Here is a 16,434-nt window from a genome sequence, read left to right on the forward strand (position 1 = left end):
TCTGCATCCTGAAGTGAAACCAGTTGAGACCCACTGTCTTTGAAAATGAGCTTTTGACTGGACAGTTCCTGTATTAGTGCTGACTAAGTGTTTTTTAGGTTGAGGACGGCTGGTGGAGCGGAAGCATGAATGGGAAGTCTGGGCTCTTTCCTTCCAATTTCGTCAAAGAAATAGAATCAGCTGAAGAGACAGAGACCAGCGACGTAACAGATGAGCCAGGTACTGCTCAGCTTATCTCAGAGAGGGCATGTCCTTACACGAAAACGCTCAACAAACACCTTTGTTGTTTTTTTGTACATTTAAGGGTGTGTACGCTGTGTTTTGGAGGTGTTAATTTTAGTATTAGAACAGCAGGCCTACTAATAGTAGTTAGATGCCAGATATATTAGCTTATGTATTTTTAAGCTATGATTCTGGATAATTGATTTTTAGAATATAGATCACGGTTCTCCCGATTCTGAAAACAAAACATTAGACAACCAAACAAAATAATGTGTAGGCTAATTTACTGACAAAAGTTTTTGACAAAATATTATATTTAATGGTATGAGGCTATTTAAAAATATTTATTAGGCTACTTTAAATGAATTCATTATGACAAAATCATTGAATGAAGACTTGTTTCGTACAGTTTTTTTAGCAGGTCTCTTGAATGATACAGACATCAGATACATTTTAACAGGCACTGGTCGCCACCTACTGGCATAATGTAACAAAATCTATATTTGAAGCGCAACATAGTTCCAAATGTCATTTACTCAATTTGATCGAGGCTGCCGCAAAATCAGAGTTTATGTCTGGACTAAACTTTTATCCCAATACTTTGGTTATTATTTAACGTTTGCAACAAAGTAATGTAGCCTAACCTACTGTGTAAGTAGACTGTGAAGCTGTTTCAAACATAAAGATTACATGGTGAGCTGCTCTCTCTGGAAAAGCGGCTGGTTGAAAGCAGGTTTAAATATTCCGATGCGACTGTCATTTTTCAAAGGTTAAATAGACATAGCAGAATCGTAATTTAGGAATAAAGATCGCTTGTATTTTAATCAAGATCGCAGTCTTTTAAAGATTAATTGTACATGACACATGAGTTTATTTTAATCAAAATTTTGTACAGCTTGTTGTGGTGGTATTAATACAAAAGTGTGTGTTCACAGATAACAGAGATGGAGCGTCTAGCCCCACATCACCTCACCAAGGCAATGGAGTCATGGCCCAACCGAAGAAGATCAAGGGCATCGGCTTTGGTGACATATTCAGAGAGGGCTCTGTAAAACTCAGACTCTCTCAAAGATTACCATCTGACAATGAGGAAAAGAAAGAAAAAGTAAGTGTAGTTCTGCACATGACAATGTCTTATTTGCCTTTCTCAAAGTCTTTCCTTTGTCTATACTGCAGGACTAGTACCAGTCCCAGAAAATGCAGTATAAACTTTACATTAAACAGAAATCTTTCAGTATTGTAGATGTCACAATCAAAAAATAATTATAGTTATATATATATATGCAAGATATTCTGGTATTTATGAAGTAGGAACTGTACCGCAAACCAATGTAGCACATGCCACGTAGCCTTGGCATGTATGGAAATCAGTGCTGCCCATTCCCATAGCCAAGAGCAATGGAGCATTACTTCTAACTGCTCTAAAATTTGTGGTGATGGTAATCCATACTCTGTTGGTAAGGATAAATTACTATATAAATCAATGATATTCAAACTGGGTTACAATTCGAGGCAACATTGTTCTTTTACACAATAAAACACTAAGAATTAAAATTTTCATTGTACATATGAAAAGTTTGTATATTTCTAGGTCATTTTTCATTGCTACTGTTGTCGTTAGCTTGCTCAATGGTTTTTCTGCTCTCCAATGATATTTATTGTGAAAAGAGCTATAGAAATAAATCCAGATTTATATGAAAATATTTCTCTACTATTCTAATGTTGGTCAGAATATATATATATATATATTTTTTGTAGCAAAAAAAACAAACAAACAAAAAAACAAAGTATTTCCAGATAATGTTTATTAATATGTTCAATTATTTATACATGTTTATTGCTTAATTTTTGTGCATGCATTTTTGCTTTGTGTATACAAAGTTTTCTTCATAATATCATGTTTTTATTTTTTCTGCACACACACACACACATATATAAACATATTAGTATATATGTGTATATATATCCTTTAGAAAGCATTCTTATATACTGATTTGGTGTTCAAGAAGCATTCCTTTTTATGATCAACATTGAAAACAGTCAAAGGAGCAGCATCTATTTAAAATGGAAATCTTTTGTGATATTATAAATCTTTACTGTCAGTTTTGGTTATTTTAATGCATCCTTGTTGAATAAAAGGTAAAAACTGATCCCAAGGTTTTAAATGTTAGTGTACATCATGTTATAGTTGCTAAATTTGCCACAAATGACCTTCCATGTTATGTTTTAAGTCATTTAGCTCTATTTACAATATTAATGCATTTAACCAAACTTCCTTTCTCCCTTTTTGTCACATTTTGCATCCCATTATGTCGTTCAGTTCAGTTGAATCATCCACTACGTCTCTTATCAAGAGCTCAAAGGTCATTTATAACATGTTGTCATGTGATGTCAGATGATTTACTAAATACTTACAGATTCTTACTCCACTTTGGATAAAAAAAAATAAATAAAAACGTCTAAATGCGGCATGCACTCCTATTAAATATGTGCATATGTAAGAGTAGTGATTGTTTGCCCAGCATTCCTTTCATTCAGGCATGGCTGACCTGTCTCAAAGTCTCTACCTTCCAGCGTGCAACTGCATGTGTTTGTGTGGCTGCCGTGTCAGTAAATCCATTTGTGATTCTGCTTAATTTTAGCCAATTCCATCATTACCATCAGCCACAAAACCCACCCCTCTGAGCACTCCTGAACCCCCTAAAGGAGAAAAAGAGGCAGAGAGCAAAAGAAAAGGTGAGTTCATGTGAAGGTTGACAAAGCTGTATGTGATAACCAAAATAATGACAGGAGATTTATGGAAATGCACCAGACATGAACAGCTGATACTGACTGCCCTGATTATGACTGACCAACATTGGTTTTCTTCCACTTGGTTATTAGCTAAACCCAAATTATAGATTAGTATGTCTTTCTGTTAGTACTGGTTGTGCTTTACTAGTTGCACTCCACAACTTAAAGATTTTAGTACAGAGTCAGTAGTAGCTACATAAGACAAATCAAGGTGTAGTCTTTTGTCTTGTCTCTCTACAGTAAAAGAATATTGCAAGGCCATATTCCCCTTTGAATCAACTAACCAAGATGAGCTGGATTTAAAGGAGGGTGACATCATCCACATACTGAGCAAGGTATGGAACATGGTGAACAGATGTCTTTCTAACCACAGAGATCTCCAAATAAACAGCACATATTCAGGAAGCATCGACAATAGGTCAGCTATTATTTAATAAGTTACATTATGTAATGTATAGTTATAAAAAAGTCTATTAATGTCTATTAAATGTAACAATGAATTTGCCAACTTTTTGAAATATTTTTAAAATGATTAAATTACATAGGCCACGTTCACACAGCAGCAGAACACGTGTGTCACTCCATTATTTGAGTCCTTAATATGGTTACACACAGTTCGGTTATTTATGGGTGTGACAACCGCATTCTGTAATTTTCAGGATTCACAGCTGCATTCTCGGAACATACTCGCTGTATGAACGGAACAGGACTGGACAACTAGCTGTCTGTCACATCATACAGCAGAGAGCTGTTCTGCTGCACAAACGTGTTTTCATGTGCTTTCGGTAACTCACAGTGAAGGAGAAATGAGCTGCGTGTCATCTGAAAGCTTTAGATCCCGTCAGTTTTGTGTCCTGCACTCGACTCAAATGCTCCGCTCTCCACCCAAATTTAAAAGCTGCTGTCGTTTAATGGAGATTTGATGAAAGATCTCGTCTCAGAAAGTGATAAGAATTTCAGTTTTATGGACTTCGCCATCTTACTTCTAAACACAACCGTAAGCTGCTGTGTGAACGGGACATTTCGAGACTTACACCTGTAAAGAAAATACAGTTGTCATTCCCAAAAACAGCATGAACTGTGATCAGAATGATCACAAATTCAAGACATGGGGGCAGAAAATGTGTATATTTATACCACTTCATATAGTCAATCAATTTCACACGGAAGAGTGTCTTTTTACAACAGTTCAATAAACTAGAATTTTTATTAAGACACTTACGTTCTAGACACCATATTGCATGTTTTTGCTCCATTTCTCCAACAAAAATCATTCCAAACACAGCCTCAGCGCTATTTTGCATCTCTGAGTAACAGGACGGTGTTTTGTCCATGAATGAATCAACCCTTTAAATGATTCGGTTCAAACCCTATGACTCACTTAACAGTGACTTCCTGTCACCTGCTGGCAGTTTTAATTTCACATTTAACGTACCTTTTTATTTTTTATATAATTTCAAACCTCTATTTTTAGTGTTTTATGTTTAATATATTAAAACACTATTTATGCATTCGTAACTGCAAGTTAAAGTATTCCATGTCCCCCAGAGCTGCATTAAACAGTGTGTAAATACATCTAAATGCCACTTCTAATGCAGCTAAGGTAAAAATGCCCATAAAACTTCTGCTGTGACCTGACCACACAGAATATGAAAAATATCAAAAAATTCAGGAGTCAGCTGTCCACAGCAGTCCCTACGATGTCAGCACAATAACACACTCCGCAAAATATCGTCTAATTATAGTTATCGATAAAAATCCCAGGAGATTATCGAAAAATAATTTTTGTTAATATCGCACACCCCTAGTGTATGTTATTTGGTATATTAATTTATTGATAACAATTGTTTAAATTAATAATTAATAATCTCGCCTCATCCATTTTCCTAAAAGTGGTCTAAAGGCTGAAATGTAAAATTTATCATTTTATAAAACTTTTTGTTTTTGTGAAAACTTGTATCTGAACTGTAAATTATGCTTTTTATAGTAATTTTACAGTTTAATATGGTACTATAGACATTGCCCTACCCCGCTCTTATGGTATTAATTTTATTTGTGCAGGTCTTAAAAAAGGTCTTAAAGTCTTAAATTTGAGCTTAAAAATCCTGTTTTTTCTACAAAACAAAACTGGAAATCGGGGGTGTATGATGTCATTGGCAGCCGACGCAATGAATAGGGACGAGCCACTATTTAAAATTGCTATTTTTCTGGATTTAAACATTCTTCAAAAAGTTTGGGATAATGTAAGTACACAAGTCAGCAAAATATATAACACTGTTCTAGTGATTTTTGGATATTTTAATAAAAAAATCTTGCATATTGTGCCTTTAAGTGAAGATCATGTTCCATGAAGATATTTTTTTACATTTCCTACTGTAAATATATCAAAACTTTATTTTTGATTAGTAATATGCATTAAGAACTTAATTTGGACAATTTTTTAGTTATTTAGATTTTATTTTTTTTCCAACCTCAGATTCCAGATTTTTCAGATATTGCTCTATACTATTTTTTGATACATCAGTTTTAAGATTTTTTATTATTGTTTTAGATGGTCCATAAATCTCTATTTTTTTAAAAAAATTGACCCTTATGACTGGTTTTGTGGTCCAGGGTCACATATGTCAACTACTCCCATACTGATTGGTAAATAAAGGAGGAGTAAGACTTAGCTTTGTTTAGCCATCAGGGAGCAGTGTAAACCAATTTTGGTATCTATCTACATTAATAATAAGGCAGGAAGTGCTCCGTCTCTTACAAAAACCTGTGAACCAATCACTTTTACTCTCTTCAGTTAGACTAGTTAGTCTATATCCTGCTCAGTAGTTTAGTCAGGTGTGTGAAAACACTACCTGATACAAACAAGCTTAGGCAGTTAGTCCACATTTCTGCAAATTATGCCAGAGAGGTAGAGTCATGGTTCATGTTAGATTTACAGTGTAATCATGAAGAATATTAACATCTAATGCATGGATTAAATCACAGTTTAAAAGAAAAAATCACTCATCCTAAAATGAAAATAGACTTAATTTACAAAAACATGTATGACCTGTAATGCAATTGTTTCTAGTACAGAGCTTTTTTTTTTGGAGTATTCTTCTGTGCGTGTTTGATGCTATCTGCAGACACATTGGAAATGTATGATACTGTAGCTGTTGCATCTCATTACCAGTGGAGTCTGTTCTGTAAGCAACCTAAGGATGTGTTTGTGACACATGGACACTGTTTTCCCACCTAATGCTAATGTTTGCCAAAGGCCTTGAGCAGGAAGCAGATCAAAGTTGGAAATGTTTTCTACTTGTTCACCATCTAGTGGCAAGGGATATGTCTGCATTTCCTATTCCTAGTAATGTGTATTTAAGCTTTTAAGGTGTAGATTTTATAAAATAAGCAATTTATGTTCAGAGGGATTGATGGTTTTGATGTTTTAGGACACAGGAGAGCCAGGCTGGTGGAGAGGAGAGATCAATGGCAAGGAGGGAGTTTTCCCAGACAACTTTGTAGCACTGCTTCCTGAGACAGACAAAGAGGTAAATTTATATTCATTAATGCTGCTTTTGATGTCTACCGTTGGAGTCTTCTTTTTCTGAAAAGGAAATAGAACTACCAGTGCAGATGTGAAAAGAATTATCTACTTTACTTTAGAGAGTAATTATTCTCAAAACTAATTCACATGTGCAACAAGTAAAAACTTCCTAAACAATAATCTCTAATAAAAGTTCTTATTTTTTTTCCCTCTATACAGACACTCACATCCAAAGGCTCTGTTAAAGCGTCTCCTAAACAGGAATTAGAGGAGGTAGGCAATGCTAAGCCTTTCATTAGAGAAAAAAAAAAATAATAATAATATATATATATATATATATATATATATATATATATATATATATATATATATATATATATATATATATATATATATATATATATATATATATATATATATATATCTTTCCATTTTTTATTATTTTGAGAATTTTAAGACAAATCCTTTTATAGATAAATGCATACATTACAACATATACACTAGCACTGAAAAGTTGGGTACACCTACTTGTTTGTGTTTACTATAATAAAGTCATCAAAAACTAGATCAAAAGGATTTTAATCTCATGAGAAAGAAATTGACAATTGTGTCTCAGTGTATATTAAAAAATACAAATGTATTTATGTTTTTTTCCCCCTATCCCTGATATTTTTTCGCTCTGTCTCCCAGCCCTGCTTCTAAGTGAAAGCTCTTTACTAAACATTTTAATCAAAGACTTTAAGGACCACAAACAGTCCAGACAATATCGGGTTAACATTTGATTTTTTTTTTTCTTTGTGGTTCATCGTTGGGAATTTGAGCTTGAAAGAAGCGTTTAAATCAATAATAGCCACTTATTATCACCATATGTTTTACAAACATGGCTTCATTCTAGCTTTGGGGTCTTCAGGTTTACCCTGAGGGTGCATGTTTAACCACATTTTGGCAAACTCTGGATCAACAGGCCCTTTTTATTGTGAGAAGCAGATTATTTGTTCAAAGCACCAGCTAGCATGTCTAGAGAACAAACAGAGGGCTTGTGCAGGCAAAAGTTATGCCCTGCCACATCTATTTTCCAGGAAAATTCTGTGAAGCCTCATACCCCTACACTGAATCAGTTCATGGGTTGATATGCTTTGGGCACAAGTGTTTATTCTTTATTTCTTTTTTTTTTCTTTAATCTGTTCGTTTTCAACTTCATTGGTGAATTGGTCTTTGTGCTGCTGCAGTGAGAATGTGATGAGCTGAAGCTCATGTGATGGGTTGTTGAGGTCAGTGAGCAGTTCATGAAAATTTGAAAGTGTTCATTCCCCCAACCGACTCCAAGAAGCCCATGATCAGTCCTTTATCCTATAAGTGTCCTGTCAGATGATGAGGCATTGATCTCTTTATATGAAGGGGATGGAGGGCTTTTACAGGAAGGCATTATTATCATTATCATTATTATTATTATTAATGTATTTATATTGTGATCAAAATAATATATAAATGATCAAATAGCACAACACACATCAGCTTCAGTGTTAAACTGGAAGTTTATTTTTTGTATCATTTTAAAACTTTTTTTTTTCTTCTTCTTTTTTACATTTTTACATTTGAACTAAAAGATCCAGCTTGCTGTTTGACTGTTTTTCTCTGTGTGCCATGAGCGATTGAATATTAACCCGTCAGCCCTTGATTTCCAGGTATATGTCTGATGTTGAAGGAGAGGAAATTGTTTTGCATCTCTTTGGCCCCAAACACAATTCTTCATAGATAGGGTTGGTTACGGACTGTCTCAGTCTAATTTCTTCTAAATTGTGAACTGTGGTTATTTGAGCTGTCTGCAACAGTAATTTAACCAAATGTATGGTTATTACTGTAAGATCTCACTTCATGTAAATAAGTGTGTGTGTACTGTATGTGTGTATATAGTTGTGTTCATAAGTTTACATACCCCTTTCAGAATGTACAAAATAAGAGGGATCATGAAAATTGCATATTATTTTTTATTTAGCACTGTCCTGAATAAGCCATTTTACATAACAGATGTTTACATATACTCCACAAAACAAAATAATAACTGAATTTATAAAAATGACCCAATTCAAAAGATTACATACCCCTGAATCTTAATAATGTGTGTAATTTACTGGATGATTCACAGCTGTTTTTTCTATTTCTTGATAGTTGTTCATGAGTCCCTTGTTTGTCTTGAGCAGTTTAGCTAATATATATTAGCATATATATTAGCATATATATATATATATATATATATATGTATATATATATATATATATATATATATACATATATATATATATATATATATATATATATATATATATATATATATATATATATATATATATATATATATGTATATATATATATATGTATGTATATGTATGTATGTATGTATGTATGTTACGATCAGGGCTCAAGTGGATTTTGTGAAGGGGCAAGTGAGAGAGAATTTTACTTGCCTGACCGGACAAGTAACCTGATTAAAATGTTAATAACAAGCAATAACTACGGCAGCACAGACACGTTGGTAAAAATGATTCTGATTTTATTGCTTTCAGTGTAAATGGTGACTAATAACGGATAATGTATTGACAGTATCAAGGTTGCGTCAGTTGAGGCTTGCGCAGCCTGTCTGATTCATGGAGAAATCAAAACTATAAACAACAGCACACACAAAGAAACAAACGTGAACAAACAAACTGCTGTAAAAAAAAAAAATTGATATATTATATATGCAACATCATACGACCAGGAGTGATGTTTTCCCGACTTTCAGCATGATTGCAAATGTGAAGTTTATTTTATACAACTTTAGTTCAGTAAACAAGTAATATTAACTGACTTACATTTTAGACACATTATTGACCGTTTTTGCTTAATTTCACTAACAAAAAAAATAGTTCCAAGCAAAGCCACAGCAAAACATGCGCATCTCCGAGCAACACACAACAGTTCCGTTACTGAATGATTCAGCTTTTTTGAACATTTCATGTTTGTATGTAAAAAAAAAAAAAAAAGTAAAACATTAATCTAGTAACTTTATTTATGCATTTGGAATTTTGAGTAAATGCATTTATGGAACCTCTTATCTTCATTAAACAGTCTGAGCAGTAAATACATCTAAATGGCACTTTTGATGCAGCTTCTGTGTTTCCTCTGCAGTGGAAAGATGGAGTTTGTTGATACTGTTTGTTGAAAATTTTAGAATTTGACGTAAATGGTGGCACATACATTTAATAAGGTTAGGAAAATATTATCCTTCATAAAGTTAAAAAGTGTAACAGAAATCAATTTAAGGCAAATATCACAAATATGTTGATTAAAGTAAAAAATTTTACTCGGACAAGTCAATGACTGATTTACACATGTCAAGGGTTAATGTCGAGCCCTAATAAATACACACACACACACACGACTCGGATATATATATATATATATATATATATATATATATATATATATATATATATATATATATATATATATATATATATATATATATATATATATATATATATATATATATACACAAGAAAGTTAAAAATAAGTTATGTTTATATTTTAAATATATTTATATATAATATAAATTATTAATATAAATATATAGGTGTAAATGCATGTAAATATTTTCGATATATATGTTGTATGTGTGTTTATTTATATGTACATCATAAAGTGCAGTGAAAAGGCTGTGGAAAAAGCATGCCGAAAATTTATATCATAAAATCTTATTCAGATGTTAACTAAAATCTGAACTGTATTTCCAGGGGTTACATAACACCTGGCAAAATCAGTGATTTATTCATTACAATGCACCATATGGCAGTTGCGCGAGTACTGTATTTACAAGTGGAACAATACGTGTGATACAAAATAACAACGTACAAGCAAATAATCTTTAAAAATAATGAATAAAAGAAACACATGGCCTTTTTTTGCTCCCTTCCTGTTTTTTTTTAATTTTTTTACATATTTGTCACACTTAAAAGATTCAGATCATCAAACAAATTTTAATATTACACAAAGACAACCCGAGTAAATTCAAAATGCTGTTTTGAAATAATGATTTCATTTATTAAGGGAAAAAAGCTGTCCAAACCTGCCTGGCACTAGGTGAAAAAGTAATCGCCCCCTAAATCTAATAACTGGTTGTGCTAAGCTTTGCAGCAACAACTCCAATCAAATGTTTGCCATAACTGGCAATGAGTCTTTCACATCGCTGTGGAGGAATTTTGGCCCACTCTTCTTTACAGAATTGTTTTAATTCAGCCACATTCGAGGGTTTTCGAGCATGAAAGGACTGTTTAAGCTCATGCCACATCATCGCATTTGGATTTAAGCGCGGACTTTGACTTGGCCACTCCAAAACCTTAATTTTATTTTTCTTGAGCCATTCAGAGGTGGACTTGCTGGTGTGTTTGGGATCATTGTCCTGCTGCATTATCCAAGTGCGCTTGAGCTCGAGGTCACAAACTGACGGCTGGATATTATTCTTCAGGATTTTCTGATAGAGTGCAGAATTCATGGTTCCATCAATTACGGCAAGTCGTCCAGGTCCTGAAGCTGCAAAGCAGCCCCAGACCACCATAAGTGATTTCTTGATTCAACCGGTCTGGCAATAATCAGGCCTGGGTGTGGCTAGTTAAATTTAACTTTCTAAAATAATGTGGTTAATCACAATTCTTTCATGATTTAACAGAAGGGGGCAATACATTTTTCATGTAGGGTAAGGTAGGTTTGGACAGCTTTAATAAATTTTAAAAACTGCATTTTGTGTAATATTAGAATAAGTTTAATGATCTGAATTTTTTAACTGTGACAAAACAAACAAACAATTAAAGGAATACTCCACCCCAAAATTAAATTTTGTCATTAATCACTTACCCACATGTCGTTCCAAACCCATAAAAGCTCCGTTCGTCTTGGAACACAATTTAAGATATTTTGGATGAAAACCTGGAGGCCTGTGACTGTCTTTGGAACGACATGGGGGTAAGTGATTAATGACAAAATTTTCATTTTGGGGTGGAGTATCCCTTTAAGTCCAGGACATAGTGGCATAAGCATCTGTTTGCTAGAACGCTAGAAAGGAAAATCTGAACTTGTGAGCTAAAACAATTAAATGTCAAATGAAATCAAATTCAGTTATGTTTACTTACTTGATACGTGTTCTTGGTCTTATTGTGAACAAATCTTCAGTACAAAAAATGTTTTTATCATAATCTTTAATCAATGTTAACTTGATCTAGCTTCTGTTGTGGGTAATGCAGGCTTTGTTAATGGAGTTATTTATTCACAACTTAAAGGGATAGTTCACCCAAAAATGAAAATTATGTCATTAATGACTCACCCTCATGTCGTTCCAAACCCGTGAGACCTCCGTTCATCTTCGGAACACAGTATAAGATATTTTAGATTTAGTCCGAGAGCTTTCTGTCCCTCCATTGAGAATGTATGTACGGTATACTGTCCACGTCCAGAAAGGTAATAAAAACATCTTCAAAGTAGTCCATGTGACATCAGAGGGTCCGTTAGAATTTTTTGAAGCATCGAAAATACATTTTGGTCCAAAAATATCAAAAACTACGACTTTATTCAGCATTGACTTCTCTCCCGGGTCTGTTATGAGCGCGCCGTTCACAGCACATCCGGTTCGCGAACGAATCACTCGATGTAACCGGATCTTCTTGAACCAGTTCACCAAATCGAACTGAATCGTTTGAAACGGTTCGCGTCAACAATAAGCATTAATCCACAAATGACTTAAGCTGTTTAACTTTTTTAACATGGCTGACACTCCCTCTGAGCTTCAAATAAACCAATATCCCGGAGTAATTCATTTACTCAAACAGTACACTGACTGAACCGAGCCAGATAACGAACGAAACATTGACTCGTTCTCGAGTCAAGAACCGGTTGCATCGGTTTTTCGGATCACCGGTAGTGATGGGAAGTTCTGTGTCTTCTCCGCGAACCGGTTCTTTCGGACAGTTTGATTCAATAAACCGGTTGCCGAAAACGGTCACCCAGTTATTTTGCACTCGACCGTAATGACTTCATTGGCGATGATTGCCCTTGATTCAAGCCTTCGGTTTACCCGCGCTCATAACATTAGCACAGAATCGGTTCAGAATCAATCACCAAAAGAACCAGTTCGGTTCAGACGCGCTGTGTGTCAGTCTGAATCACCCATGCGCAGTATCATCAGCTCCTCGGTTCTCGAATCGCACGCGTCCGACAGAAACGGTTCTTGACTCGAGAACGAGTCAATGTTTCGTTCGTTATCTGGCTCGGTTCAGTCAGTGTACTGTTTGAGTAAATGAATTACTCCGGGATATTGGTTTATTTGAACTCAGAGGGAGTGTCAGCCATGTTAAAAAAGTTAACAGCTTAAGTCATTTGTGGATTAATGCTTATTGTTGACGCGAACCGTTTCAAACGATTCAGTTCGTTTTGGTGAACTGGTTCAAGAAGATCCGGTTACATCGAGTGATTCGTTCGTGAACCGGATGTGCTGTGAACGGTGCGCTCATAACAGACCTGGGAGAGAAGTCAATGCTGAATAAAGTCGTAGTTTTTGATATTTTTGGACCAAAATGTATTTTCGATGCTTCAAAAAATTCTAACGGACCCTCTGATGTCACATGGACTACTTTGAAGATGTTTTTATTACCTTTCTGCACATGGACAGTATACCGTACATACATTCTCAATGGAGGGACAGAAAGCTCTCGGACTAAATCTAAAATATCTTATACTGTGTTCCGAAGATGAACGGAGGTCTCACGGGTTTGGAACGACATGAGGGTGAGTCATTATTGACATAATTTTCATTTTTGGGTGAACTATCCCTTTAAGAAGCACGTGTGTGCTTTCTTGGATTCAAATACAACCATGGTCTCATTTATTTTAGGGCTTGTTTTAATTTAAGGTTATTTTAGTTTAATTTTAAGCACAAGATGGAACATTTTGGCTGGATATTTTTGGAAAATGGGCAATTCAATGAATGCTGAAAATATGTGCATAAAAGTCATGCATGTACATGTCGGCCTCATCATAAATGATGCATATCTATGTCAGCTGCAAATGTTGATCTAGGCCTATATTATTGTTTGAACTCTCTCTCCTGCTGTGATTATATGTTAAATGATTTATTCTGGTAATCAGTGCAGCGATTCATTGATATGTTGCAAGAGTCATCAAATCTTCCAGAGCCATCAAAGGGGAGGCTGGGGAATTTCCAACCTAAGCAGTTTCATCTGTTCTAGTTCTGGTTAATTTTAATTTGTTGAGCTCTTTAGAAACTTGCAATTCCCCCCTTTTAATTTTGTTTTTTTTGTTTGTTTGTTTGTTTGTTTGTTTTTTGGCATTTGCAATTATTATCAGAATAACATTCTGAAAAAAAAAATGTAATGGATTATGGAAAAATAAAAAATGTTGGGTTCTATGCATCGGTTCTTGATTTAGATTGAATTATTTTAAATAATGTCTATTAAGGTTTATATCATCCTTTTAGAAATTTTTCTGTAAAGAAATGGGGTGAATTTTCATTTCATGCTGACAGTAGCGCACACGTTTGTGTAAAACCGGACAATTGTGTTCTTCAGCAAGATTAGAGAAAGATCTGACACAATTTTGCTTACTTAACCTAGAAATAACGCAGCACATTGTTAAAGATATATTATTTTATGTCAATATCTAGATTTTTCCCCAATTTTAACAGACCTAAAATATTTATTTCTAGGTTTAAATTTTATTTTAAATGGCAGGTTTATTTATTTATTTTTGTTGTTTCTCCACAGAAGCCAAAGAAGCCCCCACCACCATCCAAAACCCCAGGTATAATATCTTTAACATACCATTTCACATCTGAAATGTCCCTTATAAGCTCATTGTCATCAAATATCTTTCACTTGTTTTTGCCTGCCAGCAAAAAGCTATTATTATTAGCCACAGGCAGCTGACATGATTTGATGGCCCTTTATAGTGGTACTTGAAGGGAACATGCCAATATGTCTGCATCAGTATGTGAGTGGATAATAGCTGGTGCTATTTGAGCTGCTTCCCCTGTGGTTTTCAGAGAAGCTTGCTGGTGTATGCTGAGAAGATTAGAGGTGATGCCAGCTAAACTGGCATATTCAATTATTGCACTGAACACAGAGCCCATGTCTGCCCACGCATCAGTGGTGGCATATTCAATGATTTGGACTCTTCTTTCATAGTTCCTGATCTATTTTTAGCTTAAACTGCAGCAATGATAATTTTTTATTCATTAATTTGGAATAATCATTATTTTTAAATTATATTTTTACTGACCCCATAAAAAACGACATCTGTGCAGCATATGTTATATATACCAGAAAGATTTTCATTTAGTTTTAACAAAAGTTTCTTTATTTAAAGGGATATTCCACCCCAAAATTAAAATTTTGTCATTAATCACTTACCCCCATGTCATTTGAGACCCATAAAAGCTCCGTTCATCTTTGGAACACAATTTAAGATATTTTGGATGAAAACCTGGAGGCCTGTGACTGTCCCATAGACTGCTAAATAAATAACAGTGTCACGCTCCATAAAAGGCATGAAAGTCAGCATCAGAATACTCCATCTATCTGCCATCAGAAGTGCAATCTGGGTTATATGAAGCGATGGGAACACTTTTTGTAAGCGAAGAAAACATATCACCGTATGCTCTTCTCTGTCATCCGCGCCACAAGGATGCGCTGTTTGTACGTGTATTTAGCTTTAATTTGAAAGAAAACAGTGCATCCTTGTGGGCACAGATGATACAGAAGAGCATACGTAGCATACGCTGATATGGAGAGACACAGAGGAGACCGTTGACAAAGGAATTATTGAATAAAGTCATTATTTTTGTTTTCTTTGCTTACAAAGTGTTCCCATCGCTTCATATAACCCAGATTGCACTTCTGATGGCAGATGGATGGAGTATTCTGACGACGACTTTCATACCTTTTATGGAGCTTGACACTGTTATTTACTTGGCAGTCTATGGGACAGTCTCAGGCCTCCAGGTTTTCATCCAAAATATCTTAAATTGTGTTCTGAAGACGAACAGAGCTTTTACGGGTTTGGAACGACATGGGGGTAAGTGATTAATGACAAAATTTCATTTTGGGGTGGAGTATTCCTTTAATTGTTTGTTTGTTTGTTTGTTTGTTTAAATAATTGTTTAATTTAATATTTGATTTGAAAAAAAATTCTTATGTTATAATACATGGCAGCTATAAATTCATATACACACTTGCTGTAAAATAGCATTATAATTCTATTGTGGTTAATTTGCTAACCACCTATGTAACATTGGTTTTTTATTTCGGCATATTTACATTCAATAAATTGCTTATATCAATTGCTTATAAGATATCAATGAAATTTTAAGGTTAGTGAGATATCCAATCATGCATGATCAAATAATGTAAGGGGATATTAATAGATAGTTGACTGGATAGTAACCCAGTCGATCAAGACATCAGTTGTTTAACTGTAAATGGGCTTTAAGACTGATGCAACAACTTTTAGTTGTCTAGTGTTAGTTAGAGTGGTGGGGAAAAATCCGATGATCTGTCAATGCAGATGTAAAGTCTGATAATGCAGCTGTAGTTGTCAGTCCCTCACAGCTTTTGACTGCAAAACATGCAAAAAAAAAATTGCAGATGGTGTTATGCATCAAAGGGCACCGCATCATTCCAGTTGCTTTATAGAAAGCTTGCATAGAAGGTTGCAAAGATTTGGTCTGTCTCTTCAGCCCACACAGGAAATGCAAGTCATTGACTGTATGTTTCCTATTCTCTTCAAACGTCTGTCTCGTTGTTCTTTAATCTAGTGTGTCTAGAGCTGCTCTACCTTTAGTGTAGTATCTA

General features: G+C 34.5%; 1 protein-coding gene across 5 annotated transcripts in view; it reads left to right on the forward strand.

The window, feature by feature from the left end:
• LOC109112666 (CD2-associated protein-like) overlaps positions 1-16,434 on the forward strand; it is a 43,268-nt gene that overhangs the window by 14,789 nt on the left and 12,045 nt on the right. For 4 of the 5 annotated variants that reach the window (XM_042747420.1, XM_042747419.1, XM_042747422.1 and 1 more), the window contains 7 exons: positions 99-219; positions 1,158-1,327; positions 2,865-2,958; positions 3,256-3,350; positions 6,447-6,545; positions 6,761-6,814; positions 14,350-14,386. In XM_042747420.1, the coding sequence (XP_042603354.1) occupies positions 99-219; positions 1,158-1,327; positions 2,865-2,958; positions 3,256-3,350; positions 6,447-6,545; positions 6,761-6,814; positions 14,350-14,386 (670 nt within the window). The remainder of the gene's footprint in view (positions 1-98; positions 220-1,157; positions 1,328-2,864; positions 2,959-3,255; positions 3,351-6,446; positions 6,546-6,760; positions 6,815-14,349; positions 14,387-16,434) is intronic. The other variant, XM_042747421.1, reaches the window with a different exon arrangement.

Source organism: Cyprinus carpio, chromosome B20, assembly GCF_018340385.1.
Source record: "Cyprinus carpio isolate SPL01 chromosome B20, ASM1834038v1, whole genome shotgun sequence".
In the NCBI taxonomy this organism is placed as follows: Eukaryota; Metazoa; Chordata; class Actinopteri; order Cypriniformes; family Cyprinidae; genus Cyprinus; species Cyprinus carpio.